The sequence below is a fragment of the Gorilla gorilla genome, chromosome 12, assembly GCF_029281585.2.
Source record: "Gorilla gorilla gorilla isolate KB3781 chromosome 12, NHGRI_mGorGor1-v2.1_pri, whole genome shotgun sequence".
NCBI classification, from domain to species: Eukaryota; Metazoa; Chordata; class Mammalia; order Primates; family Hominidae; genus Gorilla; species Gorilla gorilla.
The window spans coordinates 54,479,808-54,505,198 of record NC_073236.2 but is presented as its reverse complement, the minus strand read 5'-3'; the positions used below and the strand labels follow the sequence as shown (position 1 = coordinate 54,505,198).

The 25,391-nt window shown below is 46.5% G+C and overlaps 1 protein-coding gene and 1 pseudogene across 2 annotated transcripts; both read right to left on the bottom strand.

Annotated features, from left to right (window-relative positions):
• Positions 1-2,337: 2,337 nt before the first annotated feature.
• TGOLN2 (trans-golgi network protein 2) lies at positions 2,338-11,730 on the bottom strand. 2 transcript variants are annotated; one of them, XM_004029544.5, is made up of 4 exons: positions 11,077-11,730; positions 9,670-10,844; positions 8,077-8,160; positions 2,338-5,909 (listed from the first exon to the last, which is right to left on the bottom strand). In XM_004029544.5, exons 1-4 carry the CDS (start codon positions 11,120-11,122, stop codon positions 5,904-5,906), a joined length of 1,311 nt encoding a protein of 436 aa, XP_004029593.2. In that variant the 5' UTR covers positions 11,123-11,730; the 3' UTR covers positions 2,338-5,903. The 2 variants fall into 2 exon arrangements, with proteins under 2 accessions (XP_004029593.2, XP_018876399.2); XM_019020854.4 differs by lacking the exon at positions 2,338-5,909 and having other exon boundaries at positions 5,920-8,160; positions 11,077-11,486.
• A 12,683-nt stretch (positions 11,731-24,413) lies between these two features.
• Positions 24,414-25,285, bottom strand: LOC101152337 (phosphatidylethanolamine-binding protein 1-like; annotated as a pseudogene).
• Positions 25,286-25,391: the final 106 nt, after the last annotated feature.

Here is a 25,391-nt window from a genome sequence, read left to right as displayed (position 1 = left end):
ATTCCATCTGTGGACAGAACCCCTGACAGTGTTGTCAGCTCAAGCTGGTGGGTTTTCTGTCCTGAAGCTTCTGCTCTCATTCACTTAGTGCTACGCTGCACAGTTCTACACTGTCAAGGGAAAAGGGAGACTAATGAGGCTTAACTCAAAACCTGGGCATGGTTTTGGTTGCCATTCCATAGGTTTGGAGAGCTCTAGATCTCTTTTGTGCTGGGTTCAGTGGCTCTTCAGGGGACAGGAAATGCCTGTGTCCAGCCCAGTGTTGTTCTGGAGTTTTGGGGTAACAGCCGGATCCATTAGTTAGTAGGGTGCATGTCAGACGATCATATCCAATTCATATGGAAGTCCCGGGTCTGTCTTCCTTATCATCGGGGTGGCATCTGGTTCTCAATGTGCCAGCATCAAGGCACCTTCAGGGAGCTCGGTACCCGAGCCTCAATCAAGCCTTATCCTCCAAATATGCAGGGAAAGGTGACGCAGGGCAGGGAAGGGTGACGTCAGGAGTCAGGGCATCGACTGGTAAGATTACTTCATTGTGTTGAGGCAGGATGCAGGGCATTCCACACAATGGCACAGCAGAGGACAGCACAGGGAGGCAACAGAGTGTTCCCAGCAATGGCCCAGCTACTGAAAGCAACACAGGCAGCCAGGCTGGGAGGAGTCAGGTGGCAAGAGAGTTGGTCAGGAGCAGAACATGGAAAGCCAGAGAAAGTGTGCAAAGCCCAGAAATGGCATCTGCAATTTACTGGTACGTGTGTGTTGGATGGAAGGTGAAGGAAGGCTCAAAAGGCATAAAAAGGACCTTTCACTTATGTTACACTGACATGCCAAAGGTCTTATTGGAGTTCATCTTAATATAATATTAATAAATTTATTGGCCGAGCGTGGTGGCTTACGCCTGTAATCCCAGCACTTTGGGAGGCCAAAGTGGGCGGATCACGAAGAAGAGATTGAGACCATCCTGGCCAACATGGTGAAACCCCGTCTCCACTAAAAATACAAAAATTAGCTGGGCGTGGTGGCACGCACCTGTAGTCCCAGCTACTCGGGAGGCTGAGGCAGGAGAATCACTTGAACCTGGGAGGCGGAGGTTGCAGTGAGCCGAGATCATACCACTGCAATCCAGCCTGGTGACAGAGCAAGACTCTGTCCCAAAAATAAAATAAAATAAATAAATAAATAAATGTATTAAATCCATTGCTTTAACATTTTGAAATTTATTTTGGTTTCTGTTCAACAAAACAAAACCACATTGGGATGGCATTTACAGAAGCTCAGAAAAACATTATGCACTGAAAAATACTTCTCATTAGCCCACAACAAGCTTTAAAAAAATAAAATTAAGTAATTATAGTTAAGTTACAAAAAGCTGAAAGTATAAAACATTGTGGAAACAGTGACCATCTATTAACTGGGAAAACACAAAAAAAGAGAAACAATTTCAACCATTAATCATTTATCAAACATGAAGTCTGGTGAATTAAAGGAATATCTATCAGAGGGTGAGGGGCTGGCTTACTGGCAGTTTGACATACTATACAGCTCAGACCCAAACCCTTCACAAAGGAGACTCTAAGTTTACATCTGACTTGCAGAACTAGACGAGTCACTGTTAGCTCTGGATATACCGTTAAATTAAACCTCAAAATCTCTCCCCAGGACTCTTGCTCAAGCAAGTCACGCCAAATCCAACCTTCCTAACAGGGGTTTTCAGAAAATGGCCTGCAGAAGCACAGGATCTGGTGCCTCACAGTTTCCTCCATGCTGCAGTGCTCTAGTTCTCATCACGCCCATAGCATCTGGCATCAGGTTACCCTGTACAGTCAACGGCCATAGAAGTCGCCAGCAGGGAAATTCCAGAGGTTTAGAATTCTATCAGCACATGTGTCACTGGAAGCCATCATGGGGGTACTATGTCAGAGCATATGTAACTAGCTGTCAGGTCTTTCCCCATTGCCTCAGCCTTTCTACACAGACTGGCCTTCAACTTCCCCTGAGTCCAGAAGTAGACTCTTTCAGCAACTCTATTCAGGAATCTGCAGCAGGAAAACTGCTTCCTCTATTAACCGCTATGACTGAAGCACAGATGTGTCTAATAGAAATCACCCTTCACCCAAAAGCTGGGCGCTGAAAGGGAAGCCCTTAGCTGACTATAGGAGATGCCTCTTGTGGCTCCACGTGCTTCTTACACACCACCCCCCAGCTTGAGCAATGCCTCAGCCAGCTCACCCTCATCCACACAATCGCTAGAAAACATGCTTCAAATATTCTATCTTTGAAAAGACACCATGCAGAAAATAAGTTTTCCTCTGATGTGCGGTATTTTCTTCAGTGCTATTTCTTTCTTTTTTTTTTTTTTTTTTTTTGAGACGGAGTCTCGCTCTATTGGCAGGTTGGAGTTCAGTGGCACGATCTCGGCTCACTGCAACCTCCGCCTCCCAGATTCAAGCAATTCTCCTGCCTCAGCCTATCTAGTAGCTGGGACTACAGGTGCATGTCACCACGCCCGGCTAATTTTTGTATTTTTATTAGAGACGGGGTTTCACCATGTTGGCCAGGATGGTCTCGATCTCTTGACCTCGTGATCCCCCCGCCTCGGCCTCCCAAAGCGCTGGGATTACAGGGGGAGCCACCGCGCCCGGCCTTTCTTCAGTGCAATTTCTAAAGAGAAACTTAAATCCTGTTGTATTCTTTCAACACAAGCAATGATACTTCTCAGAGTCTGCTCAAAAGCTCAGCTCTGTGGACTCCGTGACAAAATGTACGCGTCCACTGCCGACCCTCTTGGTTTCTGAAACCAACCTTTCTTCCTGCTCTCCTCTTCAAGAGCAAACCCCAACATGTATAAGGTCACAGCAAGTGGCAGCCAGGAAAAGCTGTGGGACCCCTCATTTGAGTCACATCCATATGGCATGGAGAAAGAAAACCTCTCTGCCAGAAGGAACTGAACTCTGGAAGTCCTAAGGAAGGTCACCATGCTCAGCAGATAGGAAAGCATTGCCAAGGGCTGTCCCTCAAGAGCTTAGTTTTCTTAGGGAGACCAGAAAGACATCAGATCCTGACTGCCCTGTTTTGCTGAAGTTCTGAAATGAGTGGCATGATGAAGAGCTAGTGAAGCTGAGGGAAAGAGTCGACCATGTGGGGTGGGGTAGTGAGGAAGGTGTATGAGGAAACGAACTGGGCCCTGACGAAACAGGCGGATTGGGGAAGGAGAAAGAAGAGAAGGGAGAGAAACCTAACCAAAGAACCATGGGAAGCTGGAAAGTCAAGGGCACAGCCGGAATAAAGGCACAGATGGGCACCCCACAGGAGGGGCCTTGGCCAGGTTGGGATGCAGAGAAAAACAGGCAGGAGGGTGTCAATCTATAGCATCCTGAACCCCAAAAGGTCTGTAACTGGATTCTCTAAGCCTTGAGAAGTTCAGAACAAAGCTTCAGACCAGGGAAAATATTTTGGAAAGATCAGTCTTTCCAAGATTGAGCTCCTTTCCAAGAAGCTGGACAGGAAACCCAATAAATGTGGATCTGAAAAAACAAAATCCAAGAGAGAAGCAAAATGGGCTGGGGGTGTGCAATAAGAGAAGCAAGGAAAATGGAAAGACTGTGGCTAAGGATCTTTTATTTAAAAAAAAATGGACAGGACTTTGGTGGTGAGAGACAAAAAGGGCAAAAGTCTGCAGTCAGGAATTTAGGTGACTGAAGACTGTCCTAGACAGTTGGGAGGGACAGGCTGATGGACAGAAGAGAGAAATTCCTTTCAATGACAACTAAGCTGAACTATTCGATACCAGCAGAACTGGGTTCTTTAGGGATTAAGCCAAGACAAAGACTTGGGAATCACTCACTCCGAGGATGAACAATGGGTTAATGGCTGAGGAGACAGTCAAAGGAATAGAGAGGCCTGGCTTTGAGGGCCTCTTCACCACCAGCACAAGATAAGGCAAAGGACCATTTGTCAGAGACACCAAGAAAGGGGAATTTCCATTTGGATGGTCAATAGTGTCCACTTCTGTCAAGGACAAGACTAAGCTTTGAGAAAAAGCCATGGATTTGGTGATTGGATAACTGGTAACCTTTAGAAAAGTTTAGTTGACAAACAGAGACCGAAGTGAGTTAGTAAAAGTCATGAAGAGAATGAATGGCAACTTAAGGGAAGCAACATACTGGAGAAGTTGAGCAGCGGGATGAATAACAAATAGGACAGATGGGAACAGAAAAATCTGGGTGCATATGAAGGTGGATGGAAAGGAGCTGGTAGAGATGGGCACAACCAGAAAACATGAGGAGGGGAAAGGAAGGGAAAAGGAAGGCAGGCAGGGAGAGAGAAGTGAAATAGCCACAGTCTTAGGGGATGCTAGAGAAGCCTAGAATATTCCTCATGTTGGTGCAAAGTATTATAAGACTAACGCATCAGTACAGAGAATGACCCAAGAAGGGTAGGAGTTCATTCCTTACCTTCATAAAGTAGGCTACCCGCCAAGAATGAAAATGTCAACTCAAAGCTATGGGCTGTTTTAAGCAAGGTGGAAGATAATATAAGAAGCATGGTCCTTTCTTCAGACTTACTGCCTTGACAGCACAGAATTCATCTTATTTCCCTCATCTCCCAAGTTATTTGTATTTCCCTGAGATCAGCTCAGAAACAACTCTCTTTAGGCTGTCTACAATGCGGTAGAGCATGATTAGAAGAGATAAACCTTCAAACAATAGTGTTGTCCAAGACACTACCCTCACTTATCCCAGGGGAACCCATGGAATTTCTTCATTTGTATTAACTCCTGACATGGCATGGAAGAAGAATTTTTATCAAATACCCTTGGCATCTTATATCTGATTAAAGGACCATTAAATACACTGAGGTAAAATTGGCAGAGAGTATAGTCTCTATTAATAAATCTAAGTCTATTTTGTCTGTTTTAGGCAACAAAGGCAAAATGGACTTTGTGGGAAATGTATCTCATAAAAGCCCTTTGGAAAAACTGCAGACCAAAACCAAAACCCTCCTTCATGTTTTCTCGCATGAAACATAAACTTGCCCTATTTCAAAAAGTTCCTACTGAGTATGATTGTGTGAAAGATCACATTACTTCAAATCATATTTATTTTAAAAATCTGTGATGGGACAGTGGCCTCACTGCCAGGAAGCCCAAGTTCTGTTTTATGCTCGGTACAACCAAGTGGAAGTTGATTCACTTTGTCTCAAGCTACATAAAACAATCAGAAAATCAAGATCTCATGCTAGACAGGTTAGACTTGCACCCAAAAAAGCATCTTTTTTTTAACCTGCTGTTTTGGTTTGCTGCTGAAGTCTTTGAAGAGAATTATGTATTCAAAGTAGCTCTTTGCCCATTGGCATTTCCCCATCTTCTATGTCTTCTGTAGGGCACATCCCCCCCAAAGGAAGAGGCCTTAGTAGAAAAGCACTTCCACCTGCAGTTTTCCCCTAGGTCTGCAGAGAGAAACAGTGCAGAGTGCAATGCCACAGTCAAGGACCAACTTTCCTACAGAGCCCGGGCCCCAGGGAGGGTGGTCAGCAGCGCAGCCTGCCCAGGCTGGGATCTCCCTTTGGTCATAGCCGTGTTTCCATATACCCCTCCACTCACACTCAGAGGAGGAACGGATGGAAGCCACCAGCATAAATAAAGGGAACACAGAAGAACAACGTCACCAAAGTGCAGGTGCAAAGCCCAAAGCAGCCCCCTACCTCTGCCAGCCCAGACCTGCCACTAAATCCTAGAGGAGGGTGTCTCTTAGGTCACAGTACTTTTTTCTTCATTTCTTTTGATTTAGAAACAAATCAGCAGGGAGGACAAGGTTCTCAAGGACAAAAAAATCAAAGCTGAAACGAGAGCAGCACAATCCATTGGTGACGTTCATCTTTTTCCACAGGAATATACCATTCTGTTAGGACTTTGGGGGGAAAAAAGATCTTTTAGGAGGTGCAGGGAAAACATTCAGAATTAAGACATACTGACCCACCACCACAGAAACAGCAATTAATTAAAATAGCACACAAAATGATTTTTAAAGTTTGAAATGAAACCTAACACTAGAAAGATATACACTTGATGGAGAGAGAGGAATCCTGGCTTCTGCTTCATACTGTTCTGTACTGTTGTGAATTATTTACATGTGTTTTTTGTTGTTGGTGGTTTTTTTCTTTTTTGAGACGGAGTCTTGCTCTGTTGCCCAGGCTGGAGTGCAGTGGCATGATCTTGGCTCACTGCAACCTCTGCCTCCGAAGTTCAAGCGATTCTCCCACCTCGGCTTCCTCAGTAGTAGCTGGGATTACCATGCCCAGCTAATTTTTGTATTTTTAGTAGAGATGGTGTTTCACCATGTTGGCCAGACTGATCTTGAACTCCTGACCTCAGGTGATCTGCCTCCCAAACTGTTGGGATTACAGGCGTGAACCACTATGCCCAGCCACATGTGTATTTTTTTAAAAATCATAAGCCATGTGTGGTGGCTCACGCCTGTAATCCCAGCACTCTGGGAGGCTGAGGTGGGTGGATCATTTGAGGTCAGCAGTTCAAGACCAGCCTGGCCAAAAGGGTGAAACCCCATCTCTACTAAAAATCTAAAAATTAGCTAGGCGTGGTGGTGGGCGCCTGTAATCCCAGCTACTCGGGAGGCTGAAGAGGGAGAACTGCTTGAACCCGGGTGGTGGAGGTTGCAGTGAGCCAAGATTGCGCCACTGCACTCCAGCCTGGACGACACAGCAAGACTCCGTCTCAAAAACAAACAAACAAAAATCATAAAAGGGGGAAACCCTTAAAGTCAATTATCTGAAAAGGCAGTAGTCCAGAACTAAATTGTAAAGCTAGCCTACTGGACTAGTTAGCAAAGATGTTCTGAGCTCAGTGGCTCGTTCTGTAGCTAATATTGAGTTGTACAAGAGAATCGTGTTCCCTGCAGGAAGTCTGGGAACAATTCATAGTTGGGCCACCAATGGTTCTTTGCCAATGTCCTGGCTGTTGCTATGCTGAAAGCAGAAGGAAGGGTGCATGCTGGTAGCAACGCAGTGAGAGTACAGTCTTCCTGCTTAGACAGGTTGTCTTTAGAGAGACCCTTGCTTAGCTCTGCTGCCATGGGGTGGAAGGAAGTCTTATCTGTCTGACAGAGGAATGGATTGGCTGTACTCAGGAACTCCAGCCTACAGTGCTTAAGCCAGGCTGATGTGGGGAGTTGGAGGCCTATGTGCTTCCAGGCTCGTGTTTCCAGGGAGCACAGTCTAGCACTTTACCACATAAAGTGTGGATCCAGTGGCATTTGGTTTCACCTGGGAACTTCCTAAGAATGTAGACACAGGCCAGGCACGGTGGCTTACGCCTGTAATCTCAGCACTTTGGGAGGTCGAGGCGGGCGGATCACCTGAGGTTGGGAGTTCGAGACCAGCCTGACCAACATGAAGAAACCCATCTCTACTAAAAATACAAAATTAGCTGGACGTGGTGGTGGCGCCTGTAATCCTAGCTACTCGGGAGGCTGAGGCAGAAGAATCGCTTGAACCCAGGCAGCAGAGGTTGTAGTGAGCCGAGATTGCACCATTGTACTCCAGCCTGGGCAACAAGAGCAAAACTCCGTCTCCAAAAAAAAAAAAAAGAATGTAGAAATATAGGCTCCACCCCACATCTAATGAATCAGACAATGCTTTTTATCAAAATTCCCCAAGGTGATTCAAATGCCTATTAAAGTTTATGGAGCGCTGGTAGAATGCAGAAAGCTCAGGACTGGGAGACTAGGGAGTTGCTATCAGGTCCTGAGTTTGCCACTAACTTGCAGTAGAAACTTAGCGAAAAAAAAAAAAAAGAGTGTTTCTGCGTGGGCCTATTTCCTCATCTGTGAAGGGAGGTAGCTGCTGTAGAGTATTCCAAAGTCTCTGCTAGCTCTAACGTCACAGATATGTGTATCTAGATGTTTCTAGTTTGTTGTCTAAAAAGGGCGAATGCAACAGCAACAGCATCCCCAGAATCGGCCACTGCTGCTTCATGGAAAATGCAAGCCCACTACTGGGTCCATCTGACGTTGCCTATCCCTCCTATCCCTCCCATGGACCTGGCTCCTCCTTCCTTACCTTCTGGTCCAAACGTTGGTAGTCACTGGCCTTTGGCCGCCGGGTGACTTTAGATCTTTTTCCTTCCAGGACAAAAGCAATGATCTGAGGAAAGGAAAAAGAAAATGATTAACAGGTGGCTCTGTAATGACATAGTTCAGTCTCTGAAATCAGAGGCAGTCACCTGGTAGCATATTTGTTAATGACCCTGACTGTAGAAAGAGCAGTACACTCACAGAGGTCTATTTAAACTATAACCATTTTAAGAAAGACAGAGCCTAATTACATCAGAATCCTTTGTATTGCTTAATAGGAAATAACAAATAGAAGGCTGTCTGAGCTCTAGCGTGTGGGAGGAAGTCTGTTTGATTTATTCAAAGGTACACAGTCAAAGATCTATCAACTCCTTCCTAGAGATATCTAGGATATAGGACATTCCTTTAAAAAAAACCATAATCAGAATTTCCTATCTACAAATGTATTTTTCACCCCACGATGCTACATCAACTACATTCTTTATCAATCTCATTTCATGACTAAGGTTACCCCGCATAATGGACACTTGGACATAGAATAAGAAATACACTTTTTTTTTTCTTAGAGGCAAGGTCTCACTCTGTCACCCGGGCTGGAGTGCAATGGCGTGATCATGGCTCACTGAAGCCTCGACCTCCCACAGTCAAGCCATCCTCCCACTTCAGCCTCCTGAGTAGCTGGGACCACACACGTCCACCACCACATCTGGCTAATTTTTTTTATTATATGTAGAGACGAGGTCTTGCTATGTTGGCCAGGCTGGTCTCGAACTCCTGGGCTCAAGCGATCCTCCTGCTTCGGCCTCCCAAAGTGCTGGGATTAGAGGCAGGAGCCACTGCACCGGGCCAGGAATGCACATTTTTACTAAAGGTCTTCCCCTTTATTCTTTATAGCCATAGGCCTTATGGCCAGAATTGGACTCTCCAATTTTAAGCAGCTTACAGAAACTAGCTTCTAAATGTTGGGGGCTCAATATGAAATGCAATCATTTTGTCATTAGAGTGGTTGCTAATAAACAGACCAAACCCTGCTGAAAAAGTAACAGGTGTACGTGTCTGTGCAATTTCTGGGCTTTCTTCTAATTATTATTAATTGCAGAAGTCCCTGGGCTCTTTGCTGCTGGTATCGAAGACGCAGTAATTGAAACCATTCTTTGTGCCACTGCTGATGGAAGAGAGAATGTTGGGAAAGGAAGCTAGAAATGACATATCGTCTCAAGAATGGAAATAGGATGGAAGGTACGTGCTTTAACTGTCAAGTACTCAGGTCCTCTGAGGCTGTGAAGGGCCTAAGTGCAAAGTTATGGGAGGAGATTCCAAGTCAGGTCAGATCCTAATAATGTCCTAACTTGGCTCCTAATGCAGTAGCAGAGGACACTCAGAGTAAACAGGTGACAGGATGAAAACACGATTCACAAAACAAGAGTAAAGAGGCCTAATAGGGCCTGAGGAAAAAAACTGAAGTTTGTTTTAAAGTCCCCAGTGCTCACGGGCATCTAGTGACGGGATACCCACCCACACCCAAGCTTCCATGGTGCTGGAAACCCCACTCCCCTCCGGAAAGCCGCTGTCGACTTACCTTCCGCTTGTTGTGATGAGCGATATAGAGGACAGCCACAAGAATGGCTGCAGTCACCAGATATGCAAAGAAGTGGCTGCTCTCCGCGCTGCCATTTCCAGAACCGTTCGGATAAGGGTCATCCTTCTCGCTACCCGTGGAATCTGAGAGTGTCCCTTCACGGTTCTCACTGGAGGCAGAACCGGACATCTTTTCTTTCTCTTCTTTGGGCGGTGAGCCCTCCTCGGGTCCTGTATCATCATCTTCAGCCTCTTTGGGCTCCACATCCTCAGTAGGCTCTGAAGACTTAATTTCCTCCTGCGGGGGAGAAATGAGGTCAGTTTCCTCCCCAGATTCGGTTTTGAAAGCATGAGGAGAAAGCTTCCCTTTGTCAGCAAGCTGGTTTGTGTCAGCCTTGGGGAGCTCCTTGTTATCGGAAGGGTTGGAGATGGGCTTGGAATGGTCTTTCCGGGAAGGCTGCTCTGGAACCACCTTGTTAGGGCTGTCTTTTGAGGTCTGCTCCTCCGCAGCCGACTTGCTGGGCCCGTCTATTGGGCCCTGCTCCTCTGCACCGGACTTAGAGCCGTCTTTTGGAGTCTGCTTCTCCGCACCCGACTTGTTAGGGACGTCTTTTGGGGTCTGATCCTCCGCACCCGACTTGCTGGAGCCGTCTTTTGGGGTCTGGCCGTCCGCACCCGACTTATTAGGGACATCTTTTGTGGTCTGCGCCTCCGAACCTGACTTGCTAGGGCTGTCTTTTTGGGTCTTTGCCTCCGCACCCGACCTGCTGGGGCTGTCTTCTGGCGTCTGCGCCTCCGCACCCGATTTGCCAGTGCTGTCTTTTGGAGTCTGCAGCTCCGGATGCGACTTACTAGTGCTGTCTTTTGTGGTCTGCGCCTCCGAACCCGACTTGCTAGTGCTGTCTTTTTGGGTCTTTGCCTCCGCACCCGACTTGTTGGAGCTGTCTTTTTGGGTCTTTGCCTCCGCACCCGACTTGTTGGGGTTGTCTTCTGGGGTCTGCGCCTCCGCACTCGACTTGCTAGGGCTGTCTTTTGGAGTCTGCGGCTCCGGATCCGACTTGGTAGAGCCTCCAGGCCGTTGGCTCAAGCTGGGGTGGGTGGAGACGTTTCCTGCAGAAGGCCGTACTCCAGCTTCTTCTCGCTTGACACTTTTGGTGTCCAAGAGCGGCACGGCTCCTGAAATAGAAAAACGAGTTAGCACCGGAGAAGGGCAGGCGGGAAGAAGGAACTCCTCAGAACTGGAAGAGATCGGGAGCAGCGGGGGGAATGGGGATTGGGGGGTGGGGCGGGAGACGATGGCGAGCGGAGAGGTGGGTCGGGTAGGGAAGAAGCGAGCCTAGAGGTGACCTGCCCAGGTGAGAATGGGGGATCTGGAGGCAAGAGTGGGATGCGGGATGGAGGGTCTTACCCGCCGCTGCGACGTTCAGGAGGACCAAGGCAACCACGAACCGCATCCTGCTCGGATAGCGCTTCCGCCCTCTAACGCTCTCGCGAGATCCGCGCGCGGGGCCCCTCTCCAGTCCCGCCCCTACTGCGCGCGTCTCTCCGTCTCCCGCTTCCGCCAAGACGAAGGGCGGGATTTAGGGGGCAGCTGCTGATGTCTGCGCTCGCCTTCCGCTGCTTCGCTTACGGTCGCCGAGCGGAAGGCGAGCTTCTTCTTCCTGGTTTCTCGTCTCCACCACAGCCACAACAGTCTGGCCCTCCGTTTTTCGTCCCCTCCGCCTCGTACTTCCGAGACCTTACAGGCAGAGCTGGAGCTCCCTCGCCTCTCGCACTGGCCGCGGAAGTGAGGTCACTAGGGGCAGGCGCCTCTTGGCCACCACCATCCTGTCCTTGCGTTTCTATGCTCTGCTTTTTTCGTGGTTCCCTCCTGGCAGTACACAAACATGCTGTGCTCTGGTCTCTCCCATGTGGGAATAAATCCATCCGATCACCTGCAAAGCGTTGCCTTCGCATCCTGGCCCTCCTCCTTCCCGACTCCACGGAGACGGTGTCCTTCCAGGTGGCCAAACATCTTTTCCAAAAAGTGCATCCTTTTTCTGATACAGAAGCAGAAAACGAAACCTGACTCCTACCCTTCCGGGATAATCACTATTAATGTTTTAGTATATTGTCTGCCCTCTAAACATTTGATGTTTTTGAATAGATAATACATTATAATGTTTCAGAAATGAAAACCGGATTTTAAAGTAAACAGACTTTAGAAAAGTCTTCCTACTCCTCCACAGGTTACCGCTTACATTAGTTTATTATGTTTCCATTTAGTTTTGTAAAAAAAAAAAAAAAAGGACTCTTTCCCTTCTTAATTAGTGTATTTCTCTTTTCCTCTATGCATATTTATTTTCTCCCCATATTGGGATAATCAGGTAAGTGGTTTTGTATCTCACCGTTTACAGTTACTGTTATGTTTATACATTAAATGTTTGAAATCACTTTATGAACGATTGCCAGGCTTGGTGCTTTGGAGACAGTGATTTAAGAAATGATAGGTCTTATATAAGATTACATCAAGTTAAAAAGCTTCTGCACAGCAAAGGAAACAGTGAAGAAACAACCTACATAATGGGAGAAACTATTCGCAAACTATCCATCCGACAAGGGATTAATAACTACAATATATAATAAACTCAAGGAAAAAATATAATTAAATGGGCACCAGCCGGGGCAACATGGTGAAACCCCATGTCTACCAAAAATACAAAAAATTAGCCAGTCATGGTGGCCTGTGCATGTAATCCCAGCTACTCGGAAGGCTGAGGATGGAAGGATTACTTGAGCCTGGGAGGTGGAGGTTGCAGTGAGTGAGCCAAAATCTTATCACTGCACTCCAGCCTAGGCAACTATCTCAAAAAAAGAAAAAGAAAAAAGAAAAACATGGGCAAAGGACCTGCTGAATAGACATATCTCAAAAGATGACATACAAATGGCCAACATAGAAATGGTATATGAAAAAATGCTCACTATCACTAATCATCAGGGAAATGCAAATCCAAACCACAATAAGAGATCATCTCAGCCCCAGTTAGAATGGCTGTTATCAAAAGAAAAAAAAATACAAAATGGTGACAAGGATAAGAAGAAAAGGGAATGCTAATATCCTGTTGGTGGGAATGTAGATTAGTACAGCCATTATGGAAAACAGTATTGGCAGGGCATGGAGGCTCACACCTGTAGTCCCAGCACCTTGGGAGGCTGAGGCAGGCAGATGGCTTGAGCCCAGGAGTTCGAGATCAGCCTGGGCAACGTAGCAAGACTCTTGTCTCTATAAAAAAACAAAGGAAAACACAGAGTTTCTCAAAAACTAAAAATAGAACTGCCATATGATCCAGTATTCCCACTGCTGGGTATGTACAAAAGAAAGGAAATAAGTATATCTAAGAGATATCGACTCCTGTAATCCCAGCACTTTGGGAGGCTGAGGCAGGGGGATCACATGAGCCCAGAAGTTCCAGACCAGACTGGGCAACATGGCAAGATCCCATCTCTCTTTTTTTTTTTTTTTTTTTTTTTGAGACAGGGTCTTACTCTGTCACCCAGGCTTGAGTGCAGTGGCACGATCTCAGCTCACTGCAATCTCCATCTCCTGGGCTCTAGTGATCCCCCACCTCAGCCTTCCAAGTAGCTGAGACTAGTGGATCTCATGGAAGTAGAGGTGGTTACCAGAGGCTGGGAAGGGAAGATGGGAGGGAAGATGAAGAGAAGTTGGTTAATAGGTACAAAAATACAGATACATAAAAAGAGTAAGTTCTGTAGTCAGTAATACGGTAGGAAAATATAGTTAACAAAAACATTGTATATTTTAAAAGAAAAGAATTGTAATGTTCCCAGTACAAAGAATAGATAAATATTTGAGTTGATGGATATCCCACTTACCCTGATTTGGTCATTACATATTGTATACCTGTATAAAAATACCACCACATGTACCCCATAAATATGTACAACTATATAAAAAAAATTTTTTTTTGGATGGAGTGCAATGGCGCATTTTCGGCTCAGCGCAACCTCTGCCTCCCAGGTTCAAGCGATTCTCCTGCCTCAGCCTCCCGAGTAGCTGGGACTACAAGCATGCGCCACCATACCTAGCTAATTTTGTATTTTTAGTAGAGATGGGGTTTCTCCATGTTAGTCAGGCTGGTCTTGAACTTCTGACCTCAGGGGATCCACCCTCCTCGGCCTCCCAAAGTGCTGAGATTACAGGCGTGAGCCACTGCGCCCGGCCCTATATCGAATTTTTAAGGTAGGTATTAACTTCATGGAGCATGCAGTTTGCGGTACATAAATATTAAATATCTACACAAATGTGTGTATGTGCATGCACATTCCAAGAACTGCCAGAAAAAAAATTATAGAAACTATGAGATCATTTGAGGAAGGGACCTTTAAGCTGAGGACCAAAGGATGTAGCTATGTCCCAGGTACATACTGGGAAGATGAAGGGAAGAGGAGGATGAGCTTTCCTGGCTGAGTGTGCAGCATGTAGTAGGTTGGTACAAAAGCAATTGCGTTTTTGCTGTTTGACAAAAACAGCAATTACTTTTGCACCAACCTAATACAATGGCCTGCAGACGGGTGGGGACCTGGTATTTTGTGTAAGTCTAAAGACTATGATTGTCAGGTAATAGAGAACAAGGAGAAAGGCAGGAAAGAGGCTGGAGCAGAGCCAGGTTAAAGAACAAATGACCTCAGAACTGTCTAGAACATGAATCTACTAAGCACAAAAAGTACAACAGAAAATAAGGCAGTTAACTTTGTGGGTTTTGTTTTGAGATGGAGTCTCCCTCTGTCGCCCATGCTGGAGTGCATGATCTCAGCTCACTGCAGCCTCCGCCTCCCGGGTTCAGATGATTCTCCTGCCTCAGACTACTGCGTAGCTGAGATTACAGACACCCACCACCACGCCAGGCTAATTTGTGTATTTTTAGTAGAGGCGGGGTTTTACCATGTTGACCAGGCTGGTCTCAAACTCCTGACCTCAAGTGATCCACCCACCTCAGCCTCTGAAAGTGCTGAGATTACAGGCGTGAGCCACTGCGCCCTGCTGTATGCCAGTTAACTTTGATTGAAATGTAAACTAGTCCCTCTCTTGCCAGAAAGAACTGTAGCTGCCAGGGGAAATAACTCCTCTGGAGTCTACTGAGGGCAATATTTGGCTTACATGATATGCAGTTCTAGTCAATCAGAGTTCTTCAGAATTTCAAAGAATAGTGCATATAGTGGCATATAATTTTCAGGAACAAGTGCTTTATTTTTATTTTTATTTATTTATTTATTTATTTATTTGAGACAGGGTCTCACTCTGTTGCCCAGGCCGGATATTTTTTAATTTAAAAAACAATTATGTTCTCAATATGTTTCTCTGTCGTAAGAAAATGTCTCTCACACATACACTCATTACTGAAGAGAAAATAAGAATCACAGGAAGTGAGAAATCTTTTGCCAAACTATTTAGAACCTTGACTCCACTTAGGCTAAAAGAAATGAATTGGTAAATTAATTTGTTTCTAAAAGAAAACTCTGGTCAGGTGCAGTGGCTCACACCTGTAATCCCAGCACTTTGGCTGGGAGGCCGAGGCTGGCTGATTGAGCTCAGGAGTTCAAGACCACCCTGGGCAACACGGCGAAACCCCGTCTCTACAAATAATTTTAAAAATGAGCTGGGCGTGGTGTGCACCTACAGTCCCAGCAGCACTGAGATGGGAGAATTGCTTGAGCATCATAGGTGGAGGCTGCAATGAGCTGTGATCAGGTTACTGCACTCTAGCCTTGGCAACAAAGTGAGACTCTGTCCCAAAAAATGAAAAAAAAAAGACAAGAGAAAAAAAAAATTCTGGCTGGGTGCGGTGGCTCAAGCCTGTAATTCCAGCACTTTGGGAGGCCGAGGCAGGCGGATCATTTGAGGTCAGGAGTTCCAGACCGGCATGACATACATGGTGAAACCCCATCTCTACTAAAAATACAAAAAAAAATTTAGCTGGGCATGGTGGTGCATGTCTGTAATTTCAGCTACTCGGGAGGCTGAGGCAAAAGAATCACTTGAACTTGGGAGGCAGAGGTTGCAGTGAGCTGAGACTGCACCACTGCACTCCAGCTTAGGCGACAGAGCAAGATTCTCTCAAAAAAAAAAAGGAAAAGAAAATTATTTCTACCTCCCTTAAATAAGTGTTTGACTAACATTTAAAGATATTGGCTTATCAAGGGTATGTGTGTCTGGTGAGGGAACAGTAAATTATTAAGCCTGACCTGGTGTCCAAATTACTAGACAATAGAGGAAAGGAGTCCAAATGATGCAGAACTCATGGGGCATGTCCAGGGTTTTGTATTTTATCTTAACAATAATGATATTGCTAGAGTTTTAAGTAGGGAAAAGATAGAATCAGAATTGGGATTTTTTAAAGACAGTCAAATTTAGCAATGGGGTGTTATATATTAATACAAAGTGCAGTGATACTAATGTTAGTAAGTTCTGATAACCCAGTACCATCAGACCAGCTAAGGGTTGGGAATTTTTATTATTTTTTATTTTTGTTTTTAGACGGAGTCTCACTGTCGCCCAGGCAGGAGTGCAGTTGCACAATCTCAGCTCACTGCAACCTCCGCCTCCTGGGTTCAAGCAGTTCTCCTGTTTCAGCCTCCCGAGTAGCTGGGATTACAGGTGCCCACCACCATGCCCAGCTAATTTTTGTATTTTAGTAGAGGCAGAGTTTCACCATGTTGGCCAGGCTGGTCTCGAAATCCTAACCTCAAGTGATCCACCCACCTCGGCCTCCCAAAGTGTTGGGATTACAGGCGTGAGCCACCGGGCTCAGCCAAATTTTTAAATATTACTCTGGTTGTAGCACGAAGAACTTCAGTGGGGAGGTATGTCCGGAATTGGTGGGTTCTTGGGCTCACTGACTTCAAGTATGAAGCCGTGGACTCTCGCGGTGAGTGTTACAGTTCTTAAAGGCGTGTCCGGAGTTTGTTCCTTCTGATGTTCGGATGTGTTCAGAGTTTCTTCCTTCTGGTGGGTTCGTGGTCTTGCCGGCTCAGGAGCAAAGCTGCAGACCTTCGCGGTGAGTGTTACAGCTAGCTCTTAAGGTGGCACATCTGGAGTTGTTCGTTGCTCTCGGTGGGTTCGTGTTTTCGCTGGCTTCAGGAGTGAAGCTACAGACCTTTGCGGTAAGTGTTACAGCTCATAAAGACAGTGTGGACCCAAAGAGTGAGCAGCAGCAAAATTTACTGCAAACAGAGAAAGAACAAACCTTCCACAGTGGAGAAAGGGACCTGAGTGGATTGCCACTGCTGGCTCCGGCAGCCTGCTTTTATTCTCTTATCTGGCCCCACCCGCATCCTGCTGATTGGTCCATTTTACAGAGAGCTGAGTGGTCTGTTTTGACAGGGTGCTGATTGGTGCGCTTACAATCCCTGAGCTAGACACAAAGGTTCTCCACCTCCCCACTAGATTAGTTAGATACAGAGTGTGGACACAAAGGTTCTGCAAGTCCCCACCAGAGTAGCTGTATACAGAGTGTCGATTGGTGCATTCACAAACCTTGAGCTAGACACAGGGTGCTGATTGGCGTGTTTACAAACCTTGAGCTAGATACAGAGTGCCGATTGGTGTATTTACAATCCCTTAGCTAGACATAAAGGTTCTCCAAGTCCCCACCAGACTCAGGAGCCCAGCTGGCTTCACCCAGTGGATCCCGCACTAGGGCCGCAGGTGGAGCTGCCTGCCAGTCCCACGCCGTGCGCCAGCACTCCTCAGTCCTTGGGTGGTCGATGGGACTGGGCGCGGTGGAGCAGGGGGCGGCGCTCGTCGGGAGGCTGGGGCCGCAGAGGAGCCCACGGAGGTGGGGGAGGCCCAGGCATGGCGGGCTGTAGGTCCCGAGCCCTGCCCCGGGGGAAGGCAGCTAAGGCCCAGCTAGAAATTGAGTACAGCAGCTGCTGGCGCAGGTGCTAAGCCCCTCAATGCCCGGCCGCTAGGAGTGCGGGGCCCGCCGAGCCCACGCCCACCCGGAACTCGCGCTGGCCCGCAAGCACCGCGCGCAGCCCCGGTTCCCGCCCGCGCCTCTCCCTCCACACCTCCCCGCAAGCTGAGGGAGCCGGCTCCGGCCTTGGCCAGCCCAGAAAGGGCCTCCCACAGTGCAGCGGCGGGCTGAAGGGCGCCTCAAGTGCCGCCAAAGTGGGAGCCCAGGCAGAGGAGGCACGGAGAGCAAGCGAGGGCTGTGAGGACTGCTAGCACGCTGTCACCTCTCAGAGGGAGGAGTGAATTTAAGAGTTAAGAGACTGATGTAATAGTCCAAGTAGGACTAGTATAGGGACAGTGAGAATGGAGGGAAGTAATTGGACTCAAGATAAATGTGAAGGTAATACTAACAGGCCTTGAAGATGGACAGGGTGTGGGGGAAAAGGAGTGATGGTGAAGAAGGTGTGGCGGTGTCCTTTCCCTGAGGGAAGGAACACTAATGGAGAAGCAAGTCTGATGGGGGTGGGGCATAGAAAATGAATTTGCTTATGGTTAATTGCTTCTGTGTACTGTGGACCATGAGACAGCCAGGTGAAAATAATCTAGTTGGAAATGTAATCATGGAGTTCAAAGGTAAGTATAGAAACAATTTTTCTAACTAAATATTGTTCAAAACAGGATTGTTAATGGTTTCATAAAAAGTAATCTATTAGTTGATCATAATTGTGACAGTTCTCTTGCTATTGGACATCCGTATTATTTTTAGTTTTCTATTGTTAGTAACTATTGTTAAGTACTGGTTAGGTGCCTTTTAAGATAAGACAAATGCTTAGAAAGATTAAGTAGCCCTGGTAAAGTGGCTCATGCCTGTAATCCCAGCACTTTGGCAGGCCAAGACGAGAGGATCCCTTGAAGCCAGGAGTTTGAGACCAGCCTGGTCAACAAATTGACACCCTGTCTCAATTTAAAAAATTTAAAAATTAGTCTGGCTTGAGACCAGGAGTTGGAGATTACAGTGAGCTATGATCTCTGCATTCCAGCCTGGGTGACTGAGTGAGAACCAATCTCTAAAGAAAAGAAAGAAAGATTAAGCAATTCTATTATTTTGCCAAAGCTTTGATAGCAGTGAGTATTATTAATCTGCCAAACAGATAGGAGAAATATAGTCCTTAAGTGTTATTCTTTAATACTTATTGCACAAGTAATTCACATGACCGTGGACGAGTTATTTAATTACTTTAAATATTTGTTTCATTATTATTATTATTATTATTATTATTATGTTGAGACAGGGTCTCACTCTGACACCCAGGCTGGAGTGCAGTGGTGTGATCTTGGCACACTGCAACCTCTACGTCCTGGATTTGAGCAATTCTCATGCCTCAGCCTCCCGAGTAGCTGGGACTACAGGTGTGTGCCGCCACACCCAGCTAATTTTTGTATTTTTAGTAGAGACAGGGTTTCACCATGTTGGCCAGGCTGGTCTCAAACTCCTGACCTCAAGTGATCCGCCCACCTTGGCCTCCCAAAGTGCTGAGATTACAGGTGTATGCCACCACGCCTGGCCTGTTTCTTCACTATGAAATGGAAATTAAAATGTTAAGAATTAGATTATTCATGTAAAATATAGTGTTTAACACCATATGTAGCATATAATGCTCTAAAATTATTACTGTAATATGTTCATTATAGAAAAATTATAAAACAAAGATAAACCAAAGTAAGAAAGATATTTCTTTTTTTTCTTTTTTTTTTTTTTTGAGACCGACCATAGCTCACTGCAGCCTTGACCTCCCAGGCTCAAGTAATCCTCCCACCTCAGCCTCCCAAGTAGCTGGGACTACAGGTGCATGCCACCACACCTAGCTAATTTTTAAACTTTTTGTAGAGACAGGCTATTGCCCAGGCTGGTCTTGAACTATGTTGCCCAGGCTGGTCTTGAACTCCTGGGATCAAGCAATCCTCCCACCTCAGCCTCCCAAAGTGCTGCAATTACACATATGAGCCACCACACCTGGCCGGAAAAATATTCTTAATCCAGAGCTATTATCATGAATATTTTGTTGGTCCTCCTTTCCTATAGTAATATGTGCATGATTGTTAACCAAAAATAAAGCAAGTTATAAACCCATATGTTGGCTAGGCACAGTGGCTCACACCTGTAATCCCAGCACTTTGGGAGGCCGAGGCAGTGGATCACTTGAGGTCAGGAGTTCGAGACCAGCCTGGCCAACATGGTGAAACCCCATCTCTGCTAAAAATACAAAAATTAGCCGGGCATGGTGGCAGGTGCCTGTAATCCCAGCTACTTGGGAGGCTGAGACACAAGAATCGCTTGAACCCAGGAGGCAGAGGCTGCAGTGAGCTGAGATCCTGCCACTGCCCTCCAGCCTGGGTAACAGGGCAAGATTCTGTCTAAAAAAAAACAAAACAGGCCGGGCACAGTGGCTCACACCTGTAATCCCAGCACTTTGGGAGGCCAAGGCGGGAGGATCGTGAGGTCAGGAGTTCAAGACCAGCCTGGCCAAAACAGTGAAACCCCGTCTCTACTAAAAATACAGAAATTAGCTGGGCATGGTGGCGCGCGCCTGTATTCCCAGCTACTTGGGAGGCTGAGGCAGGAGAATCACTTGAACCCAGGAGGTGGAGGTTGTAGTGAGCTGTGATCTCGCCACTGCCCTCCAGCTTAGGCAACAGAGTGAGACTTCGTCTCAAAAAAAAAAACCCAAAAGAAAACCTTATGTAAAATGTTTGCCTTGCAGGCCTCTTTGTGGCCTTTAGTACTATACCTAGTCAGGTCACTTATCTTCTGGGACACTATCTCCTTGTTTTCCATTGTTTATTTTCTCCACATCCTTTGAGATCAACATACAGAAATCAACTATATTTCTATACCTTTGCAATGGACAATCTGAAAATGAAATAAGAAATAATTGCATTTGTGAATAGTATAAAAAATCCATAGAAATAAATTTAACCAAAGAATTGCAAAATTTATGTTGTGAAAACTACAAAATGTTGAAAGAAATTAAAGAAGACCTAAAGAAATGGAAAGATAGCCTATATTCATGGATTGGAAGACAGAGTTTTGTTAACATGGCTATGCTCCCCAAATTGGTCTACACCCAGTCTCTATTAAACACAGTCTCTATTAAGATTCCAGCTGGCTTGGTGCAGAATCGACAAGCAGATTCCACAATACATATGGAAATGCAAGAGGCATAGAAAAGCAAAAAACAGACGTGGAAAAGAACAAAGCTGAAGAATTCACACTTCCCAGTTTCAAAACTCACCAAAAAGCTGGAGTAATTAGGGCAGTGTGCTACTGGCGAAAAGACATAAAGAGAAACATCTTTGTTAACTACCTCAAGAGGTCAGCTTCACAATTTAGCGCTAGACTGCTAGCTTCTCAGATAATCAGCCTTAAGGAGTTTCCCCTCTTCATTATAACTTTTCTTTCAATTTGGGGGGAAAAAAAACTACATGTAAATAATGCAAAATAATACAGAACAGTGTGAAGCAGAGTCAGGATTCCCATCTCTCCATCAAGTGTATTTCTTTCTAGTGTATGTTTGATTTCTAACTGACTTTAAAAATCATTTTGTGGGGCCAGGCATGATGGCTCACACTTGTAATCCCAGCATTTAGGGAGGTCTGCAGGTAGGAGGATTGCTTGAGCCCAGGAGTTTGAGGTCAGCCTGGGAAACATAGCAAGACCCCATCTCTACACACACCACACACACACACACACACACACATGGAATGTGGCTCTTGCCTGCTGTCCCAGGTATTTGGGAGACTGAGGTGGGAGGATTGTTTGAGCCCAGGAGGTCAAGGCTGCAGTGACCTGTGATCGCACCACTGCACTCCAGCCTGAGAGAAGAGCAAGACCTTATCTCAAAATAATAAATTATTATTATTTTGTGTGATTTTAATTGCTGTTTCTGTGGTGGTGGATAAGTATGGTTTTTTTTTTTCTTTTTTTTTTGAGACGGAATCTCACTCCGTCGCCCAGGCTGGAATGCAACAGTGGGATCTTGGCTCCCTGCAGCCTCCACCCCCTGGGTTTAAGCGATTCTCCTGCCTCAGCGTCCCGTGTAGCTGTGATTACAGGTGCTTGCCACCACACTCGGCTATGTTTTATATTTTTAGTAGAGACGAGGTTTTGCCATGTTGGCCAGGCTGGCCTCGAACTCCTGACCTCAGATGATTGGCCGCCTCGGCCTCCCAAAATGCTGAGATTACAGGCATGAGCCACCACTCCTGCTTCACAAACTCCATTTTGCCTTTGGCAGAGGACGTGTTTTCTTTTTTCATGCCCTCTGGATATGATAGAGGTCCCCAAGCTTTTTCTGGCTACACTTGCTCTGACCTTATACATGTTGGGTTTTGCTCTTAAAGAGGACAGCAGGAAGAAAGGTTGGTTTCAGAAACCAAGAGGGTTGGCAGTGGATGTGTAGATTTTGTCACGGAGTCCACAGAGCTCAGCTTTTGAACCTCTGAGAAGTTTCATTTCTTGTGCAGAAAGAGTACAGTTGAATTCAAGTTTGCCTTTAGAATTGCACTGAATAAAATACCGCACACTAAAGGAAAGCTTATTTTCTGCATGGTTGTCTTTTCAAAGACAATATTCGAAGCATGTTTCCTAGAGATTGTGTGGATGAGGGTGAGCTGGCTGAGGCATCACTCAAGCTAGGGGTGGTGTGTAAGAAGCACGTGGAGCCACAAGAGGCACCTCCTATAGTCAGCTAAGGGCTTCCCTTTCTGCGCCCAGCTTTTGGTTGAAGGGTGAATTTTTTTTTTTTTTTTTTTTTTTTGAGACGGAGTTTCGCTCTTGCCCAGGCTGGAGCACAACGGCACGATCTCAGCTCACCACAACCTCCCTGGTTCAAGCGATTCTCCAGCCTCAGCCTCCCGAGTAGCTGGGACTACAGGCATGCACCACCACACCTGGCTAATTTTGCATTTTTAGTAGAGACGGGGTTTCTCCACGTTAGTCAGGCTGGTCTTGAACTCCCGACTTCAGGTGGTCCGCCTGCCTCGGCTCCCAAAGTGCTGGGATTACAGGCGTGAGCCACCGCGCCCGGTGAAGTGTGATTTCTATTAGACGAATCTGTGCTTCAGTCATGGATGTTAATAGAGGAACCTGTTTTCCTGCTACAGATTCCTGAGTAGAATTGCTGTAAGAGTCCACTTCTGGACTCAGGGCAAGTCGAAGACCAGTCTATGTAGAAAGGCTGAGGCAACTGGGAAAGACCTGACAGCTAGTTACATGTATTCTGACATAGTCCCCCCATAATGGCTTTTAGTGACACATGTGCTGATAGAATTCGAAACCTCTAGAATTCCCCTGCTGGTGATGCTGGTGTCTTCTCTTGTGCTTGACTGTACAGGGAACCTGATGCAGAATGCTGCAAGTGTGATGAGAGCTAGAACGCTGTGAAAACTCTTGCTAGCAAGGTTGGGCTCGGCGTGACTTGCTCCAGTAGGAATCCTGGGTAGAGATTTTTAGCTGTAATTAAACAGTACATCCAGAGCCAAGGGTGACTCTCAACTCAGGTAGTTCTACAGGTCAGATGTGAATTTACCAAATCTCCCAATTTGTTTATTTGTTTTGTTTTGTTTTTTTAGAGGAGGGTCTCGCTCTGTCACTCTGGCTGGAGTGCAGTGGTGTGATCACAGCTCACTGCAGCCTCAAACTCCTGGGTTCAAACAATCCTCCCACCTCAGCCTCCCAAAATACTGGGATTACAGACATGAGCCATTGTATTTAGCCAAATCTCCCAATTTAGAAACTCCTCTGTAAAGGGTTTGGGTCTGAGCTATATGTTTGTTTTTTCTGTTTGTTTTGTTTTGAGACGGGGTCCCACTCTCTTGCTCAGGCTGGAGTGCAGTGTCACAATCTTGGCTCACTGCAACCTCCACCTCCCGGGCTCAAGTGATCCTCCCACCTCAGCCTCCTGAATAGCTGGGACTACAGAGGCACACCACCATGCCCAGCTAATTTTTCTAGGGGGGTGGGGTGGGGACTTTCTATAGAGACAGGGTCTTGCCATGTTGCTCAGACTGGTGTTGAACTCCTGAGCTCAAGCAATCTACCTGCCTTGGCCTCCCAGAGTGCTGGGATTACAGGCATGAGCCAAAGCACCCAGCCCTGAGCTGTATGGTACTTCAAACTGCCAACATGCCAGCCCCCGACACTCTGATTGGTATTCCTTTAATTCATCAGACTCCATGTGCAATAAATGACTGAGTGTTGAAACTGTTCTTTTTTGTTTGCCCAATCGGTAGATGGCTACTTTTTGTAACTTTTTTTTTTTTCATTCAGGTTTCTATTTTTATTCAACTATAAGCAAACAGCACAATTAATGCAATGTTCAGCAACTCCAGACCAGCTTTTCTTACCCCCATGAAGAATGATCAGTTTAACAAACACCGATCTAAGGTTTCTTCCAAGCTGTCAGTGAGCGCTGCTGCCGGTCTAGATGGCCATGTCCCAACAACAGCAACGCCACTCTCCCTCCTGCTTCTTCCAGGATTGCTCTTTAAAGGGACCAGAGTGACATACTGATGCCTATTGAGGCATCTGAGATGCACCGTGTTGGGGGTTAGCCTCAATGCCAGCCTCTGGTTGTCTAGGTGAGTGACATCACCATAAAAACACATTGTGTACCATTCTGGACTCAGGATCACAAAGGCAGAGGCAACCAATCTTTTTTTTTAAAACCTTCCTTAAAGATTCTTCGACGCTTTGCTCTATCACTGTAGACCTGGTTTTTTTCCCCCGTTTTTTCTTTTTTACGTTCTGGGTTGCTATTTTCAGATTAACAATTTGATGACCCCATCACGTACCAAAATATCCCCCAAAATGAAGTTCAAATTTGATCAAAACATAAATCAGAGTGAGTGAGTAAAATTATAAAGGCCAGGCAGCAGGAAAAGTCACCCTCAACCACCATCTGACTGGTCAGGTCTCACCTGTGCCAAGGGGGGCAGGAAGAGGAGAAACCTATTATACATGCAACACTGAACTGGGGAACATGGCTTGGGGCCTCCAGAACAGTTCAGGTCCCCAAGCTAACCCACTACTTCCCAGAGAGTTGCTCGTACAGTTTGGGCACATAGTCGTCCCACTCAGCCTGGTAACACGTGCCAGCCACCGGGGCCCCGAGCTCGTACTTTTTATGGAAGGACGCCACCTCAAATTTGCCACGGTGGTCTCCAGATCGGTTGCTGAGGATGGGCTCGTCACACTTTAGTGGCCTGTCCTGCTCATAAACCAGCCAGACATAGCGGTGGAGACCTGTGCCCTTGGGAGGCCCCGAGCCCACATAATCGGAGAGGAGTGTGTCACTGCTGATGTCATTGCCCTTCATGTTGACCACCAGGAAATGATGCCATTCTCTGTATTTGGGATCCTTCCTGCTGGGAGCATCCGGGTCTGTCAGGACCAAGGTGTAGAGCTTCCCTGATTCAAGACCATCCCACTAAATGCTGGTGGGTCTATTCTTAACCTGGGTGGGCGTCAGCACTTTGCCCAGCTCGTCCACTGCCGCCTGGGCCTGTAGGTGACATGCAGCAGGTGCTGTGACCGCTCGTCCATTTCTCACAGGCTCAAGGGCCCGGACCACTTGCTGAGGTCCACCGGCATGGCAAGGCCAAGCAGAGCATGCAGCCGGGAGCGCCGCGGTAGGCCAGGTGCGGGCGGCAACAGCGACACGGAGAGCTCAGCACACTGGCCCGGGAAGGCGCAGACCCCACTTTTTGTAACT